At 34.1% G+C, this 21,709-nt stretch overlaps 1 protein-coding gene across 4 annotated transcripts in view; it reads left to right on the forward strand.

Annotated features, from left to right (window-relative positions):
- The window catches only part of LOC111418593 (carbonic anhydrase-related protein 10-like), a 381,413-nt gene that overhangs the window by 188,424 nt on the left and 171,280 nt on the right, over positions 1–21,709 (forward strand). For all 4 annotated transcript variants that reach the window (XM_071199805.1, XM_071199802.1, XM_071199803.1 and 1 more), the window contains exon 4: positions 5,608–5,799. In XM_071199805.1, coding sequence (XP_071055906.1) covers positions 5,608–5,799 — 192 coding nt within the window. The remainder of the gene's footprint in view (positions 1–5,607; positions 5,800–21,709) is intronic.

Raw genomic sequence — 21,709 nt, forward strand, 5'->3', positions numbered from 1 at the left:
GTACAGTATATGAAATATGTTTTCATTAGATTAAGTACAGTGAAAGTGAAAAGATAAGAAGATACAACACCATCTTGATATAACCATAAGACACATCGCGTACTTTGGATTCACCATAACATTCACTCAGACATTTTTACATTCAGACAGAAACGGGTCTCACTGAGATATGACTAATAAAATTAAAAGACGTTGTCAAAGAGTGGTTCCAAGGATATAAGAAAGCAAGTGGATAATAATTAATCATACCGCAGCTTTATAAAAGTGAAATTGCATAAGAACGGTCCGCTTCCGATCATCCATCACATTTCACACATCATCCATAATTTGAACCAGAACAGCGACTAACTGATAAGGATAAAAAGGTAATTTATTCATGAGGCATTTCACGTGTTATGCGTGAATTTTGTCTACCTTTACTTATTCGTCACTACTTTTTCATAGAATATGTTCAGCGGTCTCTCACTGGTCGTTGCAAAGTCGACAAGTTTAATCCTCAGTTTGCCCAATGATGAATAGATAGTATTTTAGTTGCGTATGGCTGGTCAGGAAACCTGAGAGCGACCTTAGATCCCCTTTACTGAGGCATAAAACTTCTTTGGTTTTCTTTTGCGACGAAGTTTTCATACTCTTCGCCTGTTTGTGCCCGGAAGTTCTTTCCAGCGCAAGGCCTCCATTATGTCCTCTCATGTTAGTGTTCGCCTTTTCATAGCTCTCAATATATTTGTGACACATAAAGTAACTTCCTTACCTCTGGCGAGTTTTCTAAGATTGTCGGTACATTCTTTAACCAGTGCGGATTCATACGTGTAAGCCTGAATTACTTTAGAGCGGTCCGACTGTCCGTAAAGTTGTTTGTCGATACCCCTTATCAAGGTTCAAAACGGTGCAGAAGTTTATGGCAAGAAATTAATTATTATACAATCAGCTTGAAAAATGGTTGTATCCAAGCTTAAGGACATCTTAATGTGGTTTTTTGGTCCGTTGTCTTTACTACCTACTCAGGATCCAACTATCTTTGAAGCATCGGTGTACCAGGCAAGGGCTCCTCTTTTGGAATTCTTCTACTCTTTTTGAAATTATATTCTGTCGGTATACGATCCGTTTTAATTTGAATCAAGTGGTTTAGACATGAGTCCCTGAGGATTTGAGATATCCTTTGACATTACCCTGCATCAACTTGAGTAAAGAGCGTGTCTTCAATGATAAGGCACTCAAAGCTACCTCCTTTTGTACCAGATCTCACTGCATCCGTTATATTGAGACACGCAAGTCGCTGGATTCGTGCCAGCTGTTGTTGCGCTGTCCCAGATTCCAGCTCCTTCCAAGGAACTTACTGCAAATTTAACTATGATGGATGGGATTTCTTCATCACTATCTGATTCTTCTAAATTATGCTTATGCCGTGCCTATTTGTGTGAACCCAAAAGATACCTCTTTATTTACGACTTGTTTATGTACACCATCATAAAACTATTGCCCCTTCTATTGTTAACGGTCTTTTACAGCCGTATCGTAATTCCGGATCTTGGTGTTTTGATCCTCTGTGTTTTGAGGTTAATAGCTCTACCTTCAATAGAGGATGCTCTCAGTTGTAGCTTCGATTATTTTGGTAAACAAGATAGTTACTTCGGTTGTGACTTCGATAGGATTTTCTGTTGCACATTCCAGTCGTGTTTTAATACATTCCTGTAAGGATAAAGATTCTCAATACGCGCAATTACATCGCCATGCTATTTCACCGCTATTTTCATCGCTTAGCCTATATTCCTATATTTAGACAAGATGGACTGAGGGCTTATTTTTTTGTATAATTTGAAACATCAAGAATATTGCAATCCAAAAACGGCAAGACAATATTGTCGAAGAGATTGGAAACTTAATGAAACAACCTGGAAGGTTCTTAAGTTTATTACTAAATGTCTTGTATGAGAGTAGTCTCACACATTAAAATTAAAAAATGGTTGAATAGAAAAAGCTGGAGTTAATGCTGGCATTCTTTGTGGTTATGAAGATCACTTTTGATCTGCTGAAGTAAGAACATTGACAAGCACAACATTGGCAGCAAAAATTTCTTTATAATATTGTTATCTCTATAACTTTCACGTTTTTATCTTTGTTATTATTGCACTCATTTCTAAGGTCTAACAATTATATTCGTCATGAACAAGGACTCTGTATCTCAAATCTTTCTTTTGCAAATTATTTCTATTTTAATGTTTTATGATTTTATAATATTTACGACTTATTACTTTTTACGACGATTTACGAAAGCAGCTTCTAGACCAGTGATTCTCAACCTTTTTTTTGAACACACTGCGTAAAATAGTTTATGACAATAATTTTAAATGTGTGAAATCATATAATATGTACTACAAAAATAACTGTACGTTTATTAAGGGATTAATTACAAGTTAATAATAAGAATACTTTTAATGCGAAATTTGAGCTTGATGTTTTTTGATAATCTCATTTATATTTGGTCGTAAAAATGACAATGCTACTCTCATATCGTCTTCTACATTTGACAATCTTGATCTTTTTTTAGTTTTAATGTTGGTTAATGCTAAAAATCCGAATTCACACAAATAAGATGTAGAAAATTGTAATAATATGTTTAAAGCTTTTTTGGCTATCATTGGATAATCGCATCTAATGTTAATCTAAAATGAAATAATTGATTCTTCTGAATGTTTTAAAATGAAATCTCGATTATTGGAAAGCAAAATGAGTTCTTGCTCTTCAATCAAAGTTAAGTCAAATACAGAAGTATCCGTTATGAGAAATGAAATACGAATCCAATCAAATTTCTTTATATCTAATTTTGGGAAATAATGAATAATTTTCTCCTCTAATGTTGTCAAATGGTCAATAACAATTATTTTAATATTTTTATAACAGTCTTTTGGTACTGACTCAAACTTTTCTAAATTGCCTTTCTGAGCTTTATTCTTCCATAAAGTTATTTGTTTTTGGAATCCTACCAGTTTATTGGTTGAGTTTAAGATATTTTCATGAGGCCCTTGTATAGTTGAATTTATGTTATTAAAAATAACAAAAATGGCTGATAAGTAAGCCAGTTTAGTACACCATATTTTATCTTCCAACAAATGAGCAAAATCATAATTTTTATGTTGTTCAAAAAACATTTTCATTTCGTCTTTTAATTCCAGCACACGAGATAAAACTTTTCCTCTTTACAACCACCTTACTTCCGTATGCAGTAACAAGGATTCATACTTGGCTTCCATAGATGGCATAATTTTCTAAATAAGAGACTTTTCAATGGTCTTGATTTTATATAATTAATTATTTTAACACATTGGTCCAGAACTTTTTTCAATTCTGATGGCAAATATTTTCTACGAAGTGCTTCTCGATGCAAAAAACAATGGGTAACTAATATATCCCCATTCAGTTCTTTAACATGTGCTATAAATCTTTTTAGATATCCAGTCATAGCTGGAGCATCATCTGTACAAATGCCAATACATGACTTCCACGAAACTTTAATTTCTTCTAAATATGAACTAATTACATCAAAAATATGTTTGCTAGTTGTAAAATCAGGTAAGTAACTCCCGATGGATTAATTATATCATTTTCGTGAATAAATCTAAGGAATGCAATTAATTGAGCTTTTCCTGTAATATCTGTTGTTTCGTCGATTTGTAGAGCAAAATTTGAATTTGCAAGAGTTTTTGCAGTATTTTGCGAGATATCTTTAATTCTGCTATGGATTGTGTCATTCGAAAGTGGTATTTTACAAATATCAATATCTGCTGATCCACTAATCATTATTTTTACAATTTTGCGACAAGCTGGTAATATAATTTCTTCAGCCAACTTGTGAGGTTTTAATTTAACAGCAATCAATTCAGCTATTTCGTAAGAAGCTACTTGAGCTTTTTCAGACACACCGATTTGTTTTTCAAAAACTTTTACTTGCTTGGATTTTGAAGATAAAGACTTTTGAAAGTAGCTTTTATCTTTTGTTGAAAGCGAATTAGTCACCAAGTGACGTTGGAGCTTGATCCGAACCATAGCACTATTTGATAATTTACAACCACATATCACACACTCGGGAACAACTTTGTCATTTTCCATTGTAGAGGTAAATAAAAATTTCAAAAAATCATCATTGTATTTCCGATGAACAACGTATTTTTTGGAGCAAAAAGTATCTTTACTTGTACTGGGCGTGGGCTCATTAACTTGGTCGCTTACGTCATCATTATCACTATTATAATCGTTAAGCTTTCTTCGTTTTAACCATTTACACATTGGCACAGTGGTTGAGAATCACTGCTCTAGACTATGGACGAGATGAGAGCGACTCTCAACTGATCTTATCTTGCAATGTCGAGGCGAGATGAGATGAGGAAACTAAAATGCAAGATTTAGATACAGAAAACAACAAAAATGAACATCTAAAGAGAGACAACTCGATAGCAATAGAACTGGATGACTTAGAACAATACACAGGTTGCAAAAGTGCATGTGTTCGAAATTTTCAAGAATAAAGTACATATTGAGAAGGTACATTTTCTTCGATGTCATAGTATGTAGGTTTAATGATTCAAACATTCAGATTCAGAATATCATCCCACATTACGTGGTTAAGGAAGTAATTGTGAAGATTAAATTTTTGCACAATTACCATACAATCTCTTTATGTACTCTTTTGTATACGGGAGAAAGTAAAAATTGAGTAGTTAATTAACATTTTAGATTTAAATGTTTTCGTTTTATCAACGTTAATGAAAAAAAAGTTGAACAACTCCAAGAGGAAAAATTTCGTGAACGCGCTTTGAAAACACAACAATTAATGTCAATAGCACTACACTTTTTAGGTGAAAATTCCCCAGCATTTTCGAAGTAATTGATATTTCCCGAATTGGTTCCGAAAAAATTTAGATTAAAAATAAAAAAGGTATTCAAATTTATTTTTTTGCTTTGTAAACCTTTTTTTATTTTTATCCATTTCATTCATTTCAAATCCTTTTCAACACCCCTCAAAAACGGGTTAATTATTTTTTGCTACTAAGCGACCTTTTCAATGGAAATAAAGACCGACTTGTTGTAGACGACTTTCGCAAAAACCTGACCCCCGTTTTACTTTAAACAGTATATAATGGTTTTGATCATTAGTGGGGGGGCATTCGGGGAGTGCCTTTTCGGGGGGAACTTGGGCGACCGTGATTGAATGATTGATGACCAGAGGGTTGCCTCTCTCGGCCATCTTTTGTCTCGCCCTCTATTTGTCACTCACTCATTCACTCACTCATTGTACGTTCAGTTTCTTTATATCTTTGAATTTCTCATTCGACCTCCAAACCAGTCCCGACCATCAAACCTTTCTTTTTTTCGTGTATTTCGTTGTTTGGACGTATCATACATCACAAGGTTTAAATTTAACATGAAAGTGAGTTAAAAAAAATTATACAAATTGAAACAGAAAACAAAGATAACTGAATAGTGGAAAACGAATCGATTCGTTTTAAGGGTTTATCCAATTTGTATATTTTCCCCACACAATCACCACTTGAACACTCTCGACTCGAACAGACCATTCTGAACTAAGCAATTTGTTCGTTTTGTTGATAGGTCAGCGGAACCCTTCACAATACAGGACAGTCACTAGTATTTCGAGTGGACAAGAACACGACAATGCATTTAAATATTTCTGGAGGACCATTGGATTATCGATACCAATTTGAGGAGCTTTATATTCACTACGGTACCGAGAATCAACAGGGATCTGAACATAAAATTGAAGGATATTCATTTCCGGCTGAGGTAAGTACTTAAGATTAATATCAATGTAAACCTTGAAGGGCAAAAATCACTCTTTGCATGGAAAACGCGTGTATATTATATGCAATTTATCCCCAATGTCGTATCAAAACTAAAAGACCACGAAAGATATAATTTCCTCGCTGAAAGAATTTAAATCTTTTTGGTCTTTAACCTTTTAATTAGATCATTGTGTAGGTTGTTTGAAGTTAGTTTTAGATTTTAACTTAAGAGCCCACTTTACCAGGTCGGTCAGTTTCTGAGGGGCGCAGACGACGGACGTTCGGAAGCAACGAGGCGGAGTTTATTTTCTACTAGGCCCGACCCTTTATAGATTAAAAAAACATCGTGTTTATTTTATTACGATTCTTTTTCTCGTCGATGTTGTTAATGAAGAAATTAAACGACTTCTTCTAAATATTATTGTTTATTAACAATTTTTCTTAATTACGAATTACAATCAATCTTTTTATTGACTTTCCAATTTATTTATTATTTTGATTTTTTATTAATAATCGTAGTCGTAGCCCACCTTTTTACTACGTTTGTTTTTTTAAGTATTTTGGTTCACAACAATAAAACATTTATATCATTTTGAAACGAAAATAACATTTATAACTTCATTTTATATTAAAATAGATATATTTGCAATACAGGGAATGTGAAAAGTTCGGTACAACATTTATAAATTATATCTTTGTTGTATTATTATGCGTTCGTTTGATATACAGGTGTCTCAGAGTAACCGTGTAAGTAATTTTATTTGAAAACACAGGTAGTTACAAAAATTAAAGAAAAAATAGCTGAATAAATGTGGTTCCTTTATGAATATTATTACTTTTCATTCGAACTTTTTTAATATTTCTGTTTAAAAAATGGACTGCATGGTCTGCATCACCTTGTATAAGTAAATGAAATAATATGTAATACCTAATTAATAATAATATTAAATAATGATTGAAGTATACAAAATATGGCTAATAGTGTAATAAATAAAACAGCCCTGACTAGAAAAATCTTTAGAAAATTTTAATTTGCCATCGTTGAATAGATGCAAGCTCTTGAAATTCGCTGGACACTTCACCTCGACGATGGCATTTTCGTTTTTTATTGTTTCATTTGGACTTGCAACTAAGAATCCATACATCCTACGGATGAATAGAGCTCAAGAGCTCAAATTTTTTTAATGCAAGCCATTCATAGTCTTGGCCATGTTTAGTGTTATTATTTCTAGCAAATTTCGAGTACAAGATTGATTTAACTTTATTTAAGCAAGACGTGTCATTTCTCATCCTACATACATCACCAAATCTCGATGCAGTTAGGCACAGATACCTTTCTTGGATCCATATCTGATTGGTACTTTAGCTTCTGGTAAGAATTTGTATTTTATTTCTGTTAATGCATCCATCTTGCAAGTTTCCAATAAATTCTTCTTTCTTTTATATTCTTCGTGTGAAATGTCACTCATAAATTATAACCGAATTGCTATCATTACCCTGATCGGCTTTCGCTACCTACCTGAATTACTCTGTATACACGAGTATTTTATTTTATTGTATACAATTATTTTATAGCAGTACCACTCCGGATGATGCATCGTAATTGATGTTGTTCGAGCGTTTAGCGTTTACAGTCTTTATTCAGTCTTTATTTACTTTTCCTGAAGCTGTAACTAAATTAATTCTTCTTTACCTGCGTTCTTCATAAACTGCTATGCCATGTCACTTGCGGTTTCTTGATATTTTTGGAATGTTTTTGTTAACATAAATAACAAACACATAACAATAATTCTTCAGCCTGTGTATATCCGGTACCGACAGATAACAGAAGAGTTTATCTCAATAGACTCTTTGCTTTCTTCAGTGTAAGCTTCTTTTTTATCCCGCACATAAAACATAAAAGAAATGAGCTGCTAAGCCCTGACTCATTAATAAATTTAATGCGAGTTTTGTTGCAGTTGAATGAATTATTCTCCACCATCAGTATTTGGTTCTGCATCATTTGTATTATTTATCTTATGGTATCGCTTCAAATAATGTATCGTTTTAATTTTTACTGTGATAGTTTATTCTTTTTAAATAAGTCCTTTTTATGTGTGCCACAGTTTATACAATAAAATTAATAAAATTTAACTTACCTTTCTGAATGAATACATTTTTCAATTGAATCTCGGACTATAAAATATGAAATTTTAGATTGTATAAAAATTTATATCGTAAATTATTACCGTCTATTACTCCTTTTTCGAGAATATCTTTAAATGCTAAGGGGTAGTTTTTTAGATGAACATACTTACCCATTGTTTATAAAAACTTTACACAAACTAAATTAAACTAACACTATAGTACACAATAAAATAACAACTATTGACTATAAATTCAAAAATTTTGTTAAATTACACAATCATTAGTAGAAAATCACGGAAAATAAAGTTCAAAACGTACTTTTGGAAATGATTATTTTCTCTACCACATTAAAAAGTAATAGATAAAACAAGGAGCTTCGATGAAGAGAGTCGATGTAAGCGCCGCTCAGTCGGCAAGAGGCGGGACTAACGCGGTGGTAATACTTCGTGGGAATCTTGACGGAAAATATTCATTTTTACGCTACCTTTTTGCAATTTTAGCAAATTACAAACTATTCCTTTATAACTAAAAATTTTGAAAAAATTGATTTGAAAAATATTACTATTTTCAAGTATACTATCATGCAAGCTAAAAAAGAACGACCAAATTGTATAATATTGAGGAAAAAAACCCCTTTTTTTGGAAAACTTTAAAAATTTTCACCATGCGTTATGTAGAATTGTTAGAAGAAGCTATGTACAAAATTTCATCCAAATATTTTCATAAATAATGTATGTTTTTTGTAATTTGCCGAGCTGTATGGTAAAGTAGCCTCTTAAAGATCTAACAAAACGATTTAACGAACTAAAACGTAAGAAGAACAAGGAAGAAGGAGGTAATCTTGTCGCGCGCACGTTTATGAATGTAACCAACCGTTCTTTACGAGTGCTAGTAAAAAAGTCGTAAGCGTGTCGGCTCATAAACATTTTCATTACGCCCGGCTCATAAGTGAGTCGGTGCCGAGCTATTTGGTACTTCTATCGGCCTCCGTAAATAATGTTAAGTAAGAAGGAACGCCCGGTAATCCCCAGTTAACGACCAGTTGGGGGGATGAGTTCCAAACCAACGCAACGCGACGCGAAGAGGGTTAAAATAAAATAAAAGTGAAAGAAGAAAATTGCTTCCTTCGTTTGTAACTATATCATTATCAGGAAAGGATTTATAAAGAAAAAAGAAATGTGTTAGACGGTAGATTAAAATTTAAAATGACCTCGATTTAATCCAGAGTTGGTAAACTTTCCATCAAATGATTAATTCGCCTCATTGAGGTCACATCAATATTCCCTTTTTAAAAAGGGGTCACAATGGACGAGTTCCTTATTTTTCCGCGGGGACGGGTTTCCTTAAAGAGAGGCGATCGCAATTTTGCAGAGAGCCCTTTATTAAAGTGACGCCCATTGTGGCGGACGTAAAACCTATCGACGAGGATGAAGGGGGTGGAACGGACGCGCAATGGAAAATGGAAAATCTCGCGGGGCGAGATTGGTTTTCATAATTAAAATCGCACCCTGGACACCTGTACTTTCAATACTCTCTGATACTTTTCCCAGTGTTCTGTATACTTTATGTGGTTTCCATTTTCAATTTTTAGAAGCCTTTCAAAACGAATCCAAAACAAAAAATTATTAATCAACTATTCAAAAAAATAAGTAAAGGATTAAAGAAGAAACATTTTCATCAATCACGTAAAATCAAAACAATCTGTCAAGAATCATCAGTTTAGACTTTATTAACCATTTTTAACTTAAGCTAAACTTTATTAATTTAAGCTACTACTTGCATCAAATCATCCACAATGAAATTACTTATAACAATTTCAAAGTAGTATTAGTTACAAAGTCTTTAATAAGAGCTTTGATAAGTCATTGTATGTTCAATTAAATTCCAAAGTTAAATTTTCTCTTTTTTTATCATTTCTCGTAATTGCCATCATAACTTTGGGGTGTTGTTGAGATCCTCTATTTATCTTCTAAAATTGTTTCTGTTTCTTTATTGTTGTTAACTTCTTTTGGTAATCTTCTTATTTTTCGTCTTCTCTAACTCTTGCATTTTAAGTCGACTGTGACTTATGGAGTTTAATATTTTTGGTGTTTTGAATGTGGGTGTTCGTATCAGTTCAGAATCTATAATCTGTATTTAGCTCTGCTCTCTAATGACATTAACACCTTGTACTGCATAGCTCATTGATTTTGTGTGTGTTATATAGTCATATATATAAATATCCTCAAAGTAACAAAGTTAACGCAAGAAGTTTGTTAACCGTTGCAGGTAACAATGTACAACAAAAGTTGATTAACATAAATGTTTGTTATGTTAAATTATAGCGATATACCTAATTTTATTATTTAGCATATAAAAGAAAAAATGAGCTTTTGCTTGAAAACTTTTTTTAATATTCCGTTTTACAATAAAAACAAATGATCTGAGTTTTACATCAAAACATAAAATATTTATAGTGCAGTGCTATGGATTGGGGAACATTAGTTACAATGCAGTCTTTTCTGAAACGGGCAATGTGGAAAATAAAAGGAAGGAAAAAAAGCGAAGGAAAGAAATTGTTGCAGTAACGAACGTAGTGGATTACGTTGAGGTGTCGTTAAGAAAAAGGGCAGTTCAAGTCGATATAAGTAAATCCCATTTACAAAGAATTTATCGAGAAAATAATATATTGCCATATAAACCAAAATTTAAAAACACTATTGAATTAGGTGATGAAGCAAAACGTTTAGATTATTGTTTGTGGCTTGGGTACAAAATTTTGAAAGACAGAACTTTTTTAAAAAACAATATTTTCGGACGAAGCATCGTTCACCACTAATGGAGCGGTTACATCACAAAATTGTCGATTCTGGTCAAAGACTAATCCACATTATCGCATAGCTTGTAAACGCCAGTATTCCCAGAAAGTAAATGTGTGGTGTGCTGTTTCGTGGGACGGTGTTATTGGATCTCACTTCATAAACGGCAATTTTAATCAATACCAATATTTGGAAATACTAGAAAATTGTTTATTTAACTTCACGGTGTGGATTTAGAAAAACGCAATAAATTATATTTTCAACAAGATGGTTGCGGCCCACATTCAACCATTTTAATTAGAAATTTGTTAAGTACGTTATTTGGAAAAAACTGGATTGGTAGATATGGCCCGCACCATGGCCGCCAAGAAGTCCGGATTTATCTATTATGGATTTTTATTTTTGGGGTTATGTAAAACAAAAAGTGTACACTGAAAATTTTAATAACAGTTTAGACCGTTTAAAACAAAAAATTGAAACTGTTATTAGAGAAATTCCGTTGGACCATGTTAGAAAAAGTTATAAACAATTTCGGAAAAGGTCTGAATTATGTGGTCCAATGTGTCGGTTCAATGATACCACCCGGTGGTGGTATCATTGAATAAGCTTTTATGTTAATTTAGTTTAGATTGAAAATGTTTTGTTAATCTTATGATGTAAAAATCTGCAGTTTGCTTTTATATCCTAAATTAATAAAATTCGGTATATCGCTATAATTTAACATAACAAACATTTTATCTTAATCAACTTTTGTTGTACATTGCTCAGAAAGACCACTTTACCTGCAACGGTTAACAAACTTCTTGCGTTAACTTTGATACTTTGAGGACATTTGACGTAAAACTTGGTTATATTTCGTTTTATGACATCCAGACTTTAATTGCAAAAGATGGAATTTGAATTCAAAAATTTATCGTCAATTATACCTTACGGGGACACACTGTATAATATTGTTTCTTCTCCTCCAAACTTGCGCAATGTTTCACATCCATCCTCTTTATTCCATCTGATTTGAGCATTCCAACTTACTGTTATCATTATATGTTTCATGTTCTTTTACATTTCTTCCAGTGCCATTTCAAAATCCTTAAAATTTGTCTTTATCTCTCGCATCTGCGTCTTCTGTTGGAGCATATACGAACGACCGGTTTCCAGAAACAAACTTTTTACGATGCCGTCAAAAGTTAAGGAGAGGCCGTCTAAGCACTGCCACGACTCCGAAGAATTTGCAGTAGGTCCGTTGTTGCGGTCAACGCAACCTGGAGCGTTCCATCATGAAAATGGCAAGGGGGCTTGGCGTCAGTGTAGTTACAAGGTATTGCACCAGTATCACATCAAATGATTGATACGATAATAGCCACCTTTTCGCTGTGCGAATATCGTCACTATGTTCACTACATCTTTAAAAGATATTCAAATAAAATTCAAGAGAAGCGTTTTGTAAAGGGGCTTCATGTGTTTCTGATCATGCTTTCGTAATCAGCTGCTTACATACACATGAGTTCAACGACAAAATAATTGTGCCCAACAACTTATTTTCACCTGGGTTAACATTCAAGAAAGCGGAGATAAAGCACATGTATGTATGTAAGAGGAGGGGAGGGCATGCAACGCACGCAGCACTTAGGCCCAACGGACCCCTTGTGCATCCTCCAAACACTCACTCCGGTTACATCGACCAGCCTATATAGCAGCGAAACATTAATAAAATAAAATTGCATCATATTTACATTATTTTATATATACTTTTCATTAACAGCCTAAGGAGTTACCAAAGGCTAGGATATAGCTCAGAGGTGTGTCTCTGACGCCATCCGTAGTAGGCCATTCTTCCCCGAACACTCTTAATCTGCGGTCCTTGAGGGCAGAACAGTCACACAAAATGTGATAAACCGTCTCGTTGTCTTGTTCACAAGCACGACAGAGAGGGCTGTCAACACACTTTATGTTATAAAAGTGTTTATTTACCTTACAGTGACCTGTAACAAGTCCCGTAATAACCCGTAAGGCGCTCTTACCCAGCCTTACAAATTTCTGTGCTGCGTCAGCTGAGAGATGAAATAATAACCGCTTAGCTAACTGGCACCCTTAACTCTATCCCACCAGTCAAGGGACTTTTTGCGGGTTAGGCTTTTGATTAACTCAATATGAGATACCATAGAAGGGATAGCTGTTGGCAAAGGGGAACAGAGCACTTTCCCAGCAATCCTTTTTGCCAGCCTATTGGCGTGCTTATTACCCGCGTGAGTCGAGTGTATCTTTATACACTGCAGTGTGACACTGTTTAGTGTTGCCGCCTCTTCAAGCGCCAAATGACAATTCATAATCAGCGCAGAGGTAAATTTATCCTTGCTTAGAGCTAAAACAGATTCTCTACTGTCGGTAAAGATTGTAAAAGTCTTACCTCTATAGTTGGAGCTAACAATATAGTCAACAGCAAATCAGACCTTCTCCAAGTGATATAAGGAGACGGAGCTGTCAATCATTAGAGAATCCTGAATTACACCTCCTGTATATTTAAATGTAGAGGTAGCAAGTTTAACATGTTTTCCATGGCCCCTGTGGGGGTCGTCCTCATGGCACCTGTAACATACATACACGCCCTTCGGCACTGGCCAAATGCGACACTAGCTTTTTTTACTCTATTATCTAGGTGTGACTTCCCCGACAGTTTGCTATCCACAGTGATACCCAGATATTTATTCTCTTTAGACAAACTCAGTGGGCATTTATCAAACAAGGGCAATCGAAAATTACCAATTTTCTGCAACCGTGTGAAAAGAATTAAATCGGTCTTATTGGACTTGCCTTAGGTGTATGCATGTGGATTAGAATCTAAGGGTCTATCGACAAGACAGACATCCCTTATGTAACGATCTCTAAGCACAGTCTCTCTAAGGTTTTTAATAAAAACGAGGAGAGGCTGATTGATCTGAAAGACTTCGGAAGGAAGCAGTTTTGCTTACCCGGTTTAGGTATGAAGTTCACCAAAACATCACGCCAACAACTGGGAATGTAGCGAAGCGCCAGGCATCCCTGAAAGATGTTCCTTAGGTGAGGTATCAATTCCTCCAACCCCACTGCAGCAGGGCGGGTACGATACCATCAGGTCCAGGAGCTTTGAAAGATGAAAAGCTGTTCATTGCCCACCTCATTTTATCCTGCGTGCAGATCTTCTCAGCTAACAACCAGTCTTCTGCAGTCGGTGTGTGGTTGGTGTCTTCATGAGCTACTATGAGTCTACCGAACCTGAAAAATGCACATTCATTAGAAGATGTAAGCTTTGTAGAAGGTTGTCGGTATAACAACCGTCATCCTTCTTTAATAAACCTATTCGACGGTCCGGGTCTGAGAACTCTTTTAAGACGAGAGAGTTCGTTTCCAGAGGTGACTTCTCCGCAGAATCTCCTCCACGCCCCTCTCTTCTTTCGACGAAGACTTTTTTTAAACTCCGATAGTTTGCCTTTATAGCAGTTCCAATCGGAATCTAACCTCGAGCTTTTGGCTTTATTGAAGGCTGCTCTGACCTCCCTCTTAAGGTCGCTGAGCTCAGTGCACCACCACGTCCTGAATTAGCTTCCAGGCGGAGTGGACAAGCCTTTCTATACGCAATTGTCAGGTAATCTGTCAAGACTGATCGTTCCTCAACATCCCTGCTCAAATTGGGCCGGATTAACCTTATATTGCTCAAACACTCTGGTAACCCCTATTTGAACTTGTTCACATCAGTGTTCTTGGGGTTACGCTTCGGGTTTTTCCCGATCTTTTTTATACCTAGATCCACCTGTGGTCTGATATTGAAACCAAGTCAGAGACTTTCCAGTTGTGGACTTCATGTGAAATACACATCGAGGCCAAGGTAATATCAATCACTGATTGACCTATGGCAGTAACAAAGGATTAAGTAAATCCAGATTGCTGCTGAAAATAAAGTTTGAAAGTGATTTACCCCTGCTGTTGTCCTCGGCACAGCCCCAGAATACGGAGTGCGCATTAGAATCAGAGAATATGACGAGATTCCAGTTACCTGATCTAGCGTCCTCTGCCAAACTTACCAACTGAAGCCACATATAACAGAACAAAGTCATTCACGGTCTTCACTATTAGTACCCACAGATGGAAAGAATTTTTAATGGCTATATAAAAAATACAAAAGAGTTTATTTATCAATAAGACGTTGCGTTCTATTTCAAAGGAAAATTTAATACATAATAGAAATAATCTGAACAAAATGAAGTAAAATCATCAAAACTATCTTATCTATTTTACTATAAAGAGAAAAACTAGCGCAAATAACACGAAAAAGATTCCCCTCATCACCACATTTAAAGCATGTACAGGTGTCCCAATTTCGATGTCCGCATAGGCTATCTCCGAAACTAAAAGAGAAGGAAAAAAAGTAGCTTACATGTCATGATCTCGTTTTTCGAGGAAATGCTAATGCCGAAAATTCCGAACAGCTATCGTCTTTTGTTTTCGCCCTATCGGCAAATACTGAAAATTTTGCGAAAACGACAATAGCGAATATCTCACTTATTATCAAAGATGGAGTATTATAAATAAAACATTATATGGGCAACTTTTTACGAAGAATGCAGTGGCGTAGGTAGAATTTTTTTCCCATCTTTTATTTTCGAGATTTTAGACGTAACTTTATTTTTTTAAATGGAAACCATAGTTGGCTATGACTTAAAATAATTTGTTATTTTCTTCTGATAACAAATATATATAGTTGGTGGGGTATATTTCTTATAGTTATTGAATAATTAACAAAAATTCATTTTGTTCCATCTAAATCTAATGTATGTATTTAAAAGTTAATGTTGCTATGGTGATAACTATACATACTATGATGGAATATAATATATCAATTTTTTTTTGTTCTTTCTAAAACTATTGTTTGTATTTAAAAGTTAATGTTGTTATGGTGATAACCTCATGGTATGAGGGAAAGCATTGTTTCCAATTATTGGCAAAGTTTGTAGCAAGGACAGTAGAATCTAACAGGACTGCTACATCGCAGTCTACGTCACACTATTTGCCACGCCTGCGCCTGGTAGATAACTGTCTATGTTTTTAGAGGTTATATGATAGACATTAATACGTCTAGAAACATAAAACTTCAAAACTAATATGAATACGTCTAGGATATAACCTCTAAAAACACACAGCAAACGCATAGACCATAACAACAGCTGGGTGTGGAAAATGGTGTGACGTAGTTTGCGGGTAGGCTGTCACAACAATGGATGTAGCAGTCTTGTTAGATTCTATTGTCCTTGAGTTTGTAGTAGTATTTAAAAATTCACTAACAACTCTGGCATTATGTGCTGGTGCTCCGTCATATTGAAAATATATCATTTGAGACATATTTAGTGGCAAATTGTCGACCAAAGGCTCAATGTGCTGCCTTAATATATTGAGGTATTTCCCTAAGTTTAAGTTTTTATGGTAGATACTATATGTCAAAATTCTATTATCTAAAAGGGCACACCATACATTGAACCCCAATCTTCTTTGAACACTCAGAGACTTCATCGGTCCAGATAACATTTTGAACAAACAGCAAATTATTTAATTTTTTTGAATATCATCTACAAAATTCTAATCTTCGATTGACATCTCCGACACGTAAATAATGAGTTAGTCCCGCTTTGTATGGTTTATACTTATTTTTTATATATCTATTATATTTTCTGCTAACCGGCTGAAGGTTCTTACGTGCGGTTGTCTTCTTTCCGGATATCTTGTGAAATACAATTCTGCGGCTAACGTCGCATTCTTATCTGATAACATATAACATTCCATCATGTTACATTTTTCCTAATTTTCGAAATTCATTGTAAAGTTTTATTCAGTTTTGTTATACTTTGACACTTAACATGCTGGTGCATTGTACCAGCACATAATGCCAGAGTTGTTATCGAATTTTTAAATACAAACTTTGACAATTATTTGATACATTATGTTCCATCATAGTATGCATGGTAATCACCATAGCAACATTAACTTTTAAATACATACATTAGTTTTAGATAGAACAAAATGAATTTTTGTTAATTATTCAATAACTATAAGAAATATACCCCACAAACTATATATATTTGTTATCAGAAGAAAATAACAAATTATTTTAAGTCATAGCCAACTATGGTTTCCATTTAAAAAAATAAAGTTACGTCTAAAATCTCGAAAATAAATGATGGGAAAAAAATTCTACCTACGCCACTGAATTCTTCGTAAAAAGTTGCCCATATAATGTTTTATTTATAATACTCCATCTATGATAATAAGTGAAATATTCGCGATTGTCGTTTTTGCAAAATTTTCAGTTTTTGCCGATAGGGCGAAAACAAAAGATGATAGCTGTTCGGAGTTTTCGGCATTAGCATTTTCTCGAAAAACGAGATCATGACATGTAAGCTACTTTTTTTCTATCTCTTTTAGTTTCGGAGATAGCCCATGCGGACATCGAAATTGGGACATCCTGTACACTTAATTAATTAGTAATTTCTTATTACATATACTTTTTTGTAATATTTATTAAATATTCTTGTAGATCTACAGTCGCATCATTTTGTTTATTCTTCAATTTTTCTAACTCATTTCACTATGAAATAATGTTTTTTTTTAACAACTTTATGTCATTATTACACGAACCGCTAATTTAATTAAGTTTTGAGTTGAAGCCTGCCATTTAAATAATAAAGTCGAGTTAATGCAAATTGACTATATTCCCATCTACCATTAATAACGATGGTAGTTTATCAGCACAAAATTTTGTACTCGTAGTTTTACTCGTATTGATTTATTCCGTCAATTTTGATTTTTTGTTATAACATTTAAGTTTACGAAAGAAATTCTCTTGGTGAGTTTCGAACGTTGTAGTAAATTTCTAACGTAGTACGGTGCGAGTAGTAAACATGCGCGGAGAATGTTTCCTTTCAACCGTCCAACAAAGAAATGGTGCCTGATCAGAATTCTGCATTAAGGCGGTTGAAAAGGCCGGCCAACAATAAGGCAGTTTGATGTTCAAGTCGAACAGTACCCATTGTGATGACTGTGTTACTACCGCACTACCTACCTTTACTTGAAAACCCACCTTTTTTCATTGCAATTCTAAAACTTCCACGTTTACGTTCCACTCCGATCAGATTTTAAAAGTACCTTCTTCTTCATAAACGACCAGCTCGTTTATCGATTTTCAATAATGAACGTTTACATTACCGTTTATATACACATCAAGAGACAAGAAAAAAATTGTTTATTGATTTCGTCCAACATTTCATTTGACGCAACTTGTAATTAAAAAAGCATTTGGAATTTTTATTTTACATTTAGATTCTTTTTTCGGAGAATATTTTAAGGTGGCGATGTCGACAAATTTATACAATATGCAGTGTTAAACGTATTTTAGTCAAAAATTAATCCGTTAATATTACATGAAGCAAGGGGAGGAAAAGAGAGGCTGCTCGAAGCTTTCACTCCGTTGAGCGATTTAAAATGCAAAGTTTAATTTCGGTAATGAAATGTCAGTCGACGAACTGAACTCGAAATGAGAGTTTGGGTGTATTTGAAAATGAAATAAAAACGAAAAGATTATTTTAAATAAATAATGAAAACTTTGTGACACTATATGACAAACTTTCTTTGACAAACTTTGGGTGAATTAAATTTATCAACGTAGGGTTAAGCACACTTTTTACATAATTTACACAAACTTCGTTGTGATTTTCAAAGTTTGATCAGTACTTAGAAAATTAACATTAGTTTAAATCAGAGGGAAGCATTAAAATGGACGGACTTGCTATGTCACAACAGCTGCCATAAAGTTTTTGCATAAGATTGTTCATAATTTAATATTATTATAGCATGATACCGAGGGTTCTAATAGAATAATAACTTGATACGTACAACCATTACAAGTTCCGTTCCAAGAAAACTTTCCTATATGATTGCTAAATCCATAGATACATATGTTCTTCAAAATATAAGATAAATTAAGTAATATGAAATAGATTAAGAAATTTTCTTCATAATTTGATTTACTTTAGTCTATCCAACAACGCAAAGTTTTGGGACCTTAATCACTGAATTGATCAGATCTCTCATTATTGTATAATGGCCATAACTATTCATGAATATCCGACTTTAATGTTTTATATCTCAATTAAAAGCTTGGCTCTGGCTAGATACGGATGTCGAAATGCACACTGAGGGAAATTATTCTTGACTTTCAAGAAAACTTTATTCTTGAATGTATTTCTTAGAAACAAATATAAGATACTCTTAAAATAAAAATATATTTTTGTTTTAAGAATAGAAATATTATCGAATGAATTTTTTGTATCAAAAATCTATTTTTGTATCAAAAAATTCATTCTTGCGTCAATAATTTATAATACTCAAATGAAGAATTATACAAGATTGTTGTTACACGAATAAGTTTTTCTAAAAAGAAAGATACGTTATTCTTGACTTAAGAAATCTATTCTCGATACGAAAATGAGATTGTTGACGCAACACTAACATACTCTTTTTCAAGATTATTGATTTACTTTCCTTAAGAATTCGTTTTCTTGAGAATCAAGAATATTTGTATACTTGCTTTGAGAATATGTGGTTTCTTTTGACTCAACAAAATGATCTTCTTGTGGATATACAAGAATATGATAAGCTAATAGTCGTCGTTCAAGAATATATTTCTCTCAGTGTGAGATACATATAAAAAATGTAAGGATTTTGATTAAACACAAAAAAACGAACTAATCAAACACATCAATTATCCCCCTTATTAATTGACCAATTTTAGTCATCAAAATCTCGATAGAAAGTATAATCGACAATGAATGCGAAGGTGGAGATACCTAGAGGATGTCTTCTTCTTCTTCTTTTTTCTTAGCCCGTATTCATCCATTGCTGAACATAGGCCTTTTCCAAATGTCCCCATCAATTCCTTTTCCGCCATACCCTTCACATCATCGATCCATCTCCTTTGCGGTCTTCGTGTACCTGTTCTTCTCGTTTTTCGTGGTCTCCAAAATATTATTCTTCCTGTCCATTTTTTATGCTTTCTCTTGCCACATGACTCGTTGCCACTTAAGCCTCGTGGTATCGAACCATCACTCTTTGGGTTACACCAAGTTGTGCTGAACTTTTCCTTATCAAGGCTTTGGTTTCAATTCACTGGCAATATGAAGCTACATATCATCTTTCGTATTAGGCTTCTCGATATTTTTTTGTATTTCAGTGTAAAACTGAGTTTTCCAAATGCTGCCCGTGATGGTTCTTTTTGCCAATTTTAATAATGTGACCAAAATATATGTACAGGCTTACATTCTCTAAGGAGACGTTGTCAATGGCAACATCATTGTGTCTGTTGCTCATTATTTTGGTTTTATGCAGGTTCATTTTTAGTCCTGCGTCTTTGTTTAGATCTTGTAACATATTTTCCAGTTCCTCTATGTCGAATTGACCAGTAACACATCGTTTGTGAATCTTAAGTGATTCAAATGTGCACTATGTACATTCAAATTCATATTTTCCCAGTCCAATTGTTTACATACATTTGCCAAGGTGAACAATTTGGGCGAAATAGTCTTACCTTGCTGAACGCCTATACCAAGAGGAACTTTCTCTATTTTTGTATCTTCATCAATTTTGATGTGAAAGGTGGCTTGTTCATGGATATTTTTGATGGTGACAATATATTGCGAATCTGTTCTAGCATTTTCTAGTGCTGCCTGAATTGATCAAGACTCAATGCTACCAAAGGTTTTGTAATAGTCGACATTATATTCTGTGTTTTTTTCTGTTAGTGTTCTAAAAGTTTGTAAGTGGTCGACAGTACTGAAACCTTTTCGGAATCCGGCATCCTCCACTGGTTGATATGAATCTAGCTTTACTGTAAGACGATTCGTTATAGTTCTAGTCAGTAATTTGCGGAGGTGATATAATAAACTTATAGGTCTATAATTTTCAATATTAGTGTTGTTTCCCTTCTTGTGTATAAATATGACTTCGGCGTCCTTCCATGCTTTGGGTATCTTCTCTTCCAGCAGGCATTTGTTTAAAAACACTTTTTGGGCTTCCTCAAGGGTATTACCTCCTATTTTTAGCATTTCCGAATTTATAGGATCCTCACCAATATTTCGGGAAAGTTCTGCGAACCGACGTTAAGAACCTTTCTAGGCGCAGTTTCTGGATTGGGTATGGCAGAAGTGTGTAGCTTTTCTTATAAAGTTTGGATTTCTTTTATAATTCGTATGCTTTTTCTGATTTTCATCCTTTAGTTTCGTTTATTTAGCTAAATTTGATCTTAGTATTTTCAATTATTGTGATTTTCTATAGTTTCTAGGATTTTTTCTGTTTGGTATGATTCTTTCGAATTTTCTTTTAGACAATGCCATCTGTTGTACACTTTTGCGTTTTCCTTCGTTTTTCCATTACAAGTTCTATAGCAGATCTTTTTTGTGACTGTTTTTATATCATCAGTTATTTTGCATGTTGTTTCGTTTATTTCTTTGGTGCAGTCAGAGTTTCTAGTTTTTTCTTTAGCTCATTTTAGTATGATTCTTTGTTGAGTTCGTGCACCTCCATTGTTGGGAGTTTGGTTTTAGTTAAGAGTTTTATTCTTTGTTGTTCTGTATTTATTTCTATACGTGCTCGAACCATGCGATGATCGCTGCCAATATCAAAATGGTTTAGGACGGTGGTGTCTTTACAGAGATTACCTTAAAGACGATATATACATGTAAAATCCTATCTAAGTGGGGGCTAAAGAAAACTTCGCATAGGTCAACAAGTACGTTATTATCAAATACATTAGGAGAAGACTTCGCGGAGTTACCTGATATTGAAAGTAAATGGAAAAGGCCATCACAAATGGTTTTGAAAATAAAATTAATTTCCCAATTTCTGGTGATGCAGAATACTGCCTTATTTTGGGGAATATTGCGATGAGTGCAGATCCTGAAACTGAATGAT

This window comes from Onthophagus taurus, chromosome 11, assembly GCF_036711975.1.
Source record: "Onthophagus taurus isolate NC chromosome 11, IU_Otau_3.0, whole genome shotgun sequence".
NCBI lineage: Eukaryota > Metazoa > Arthropoda > Insecta > Coleoptera > Scarabaeidae > Onthophagus > Onthophagus taurus.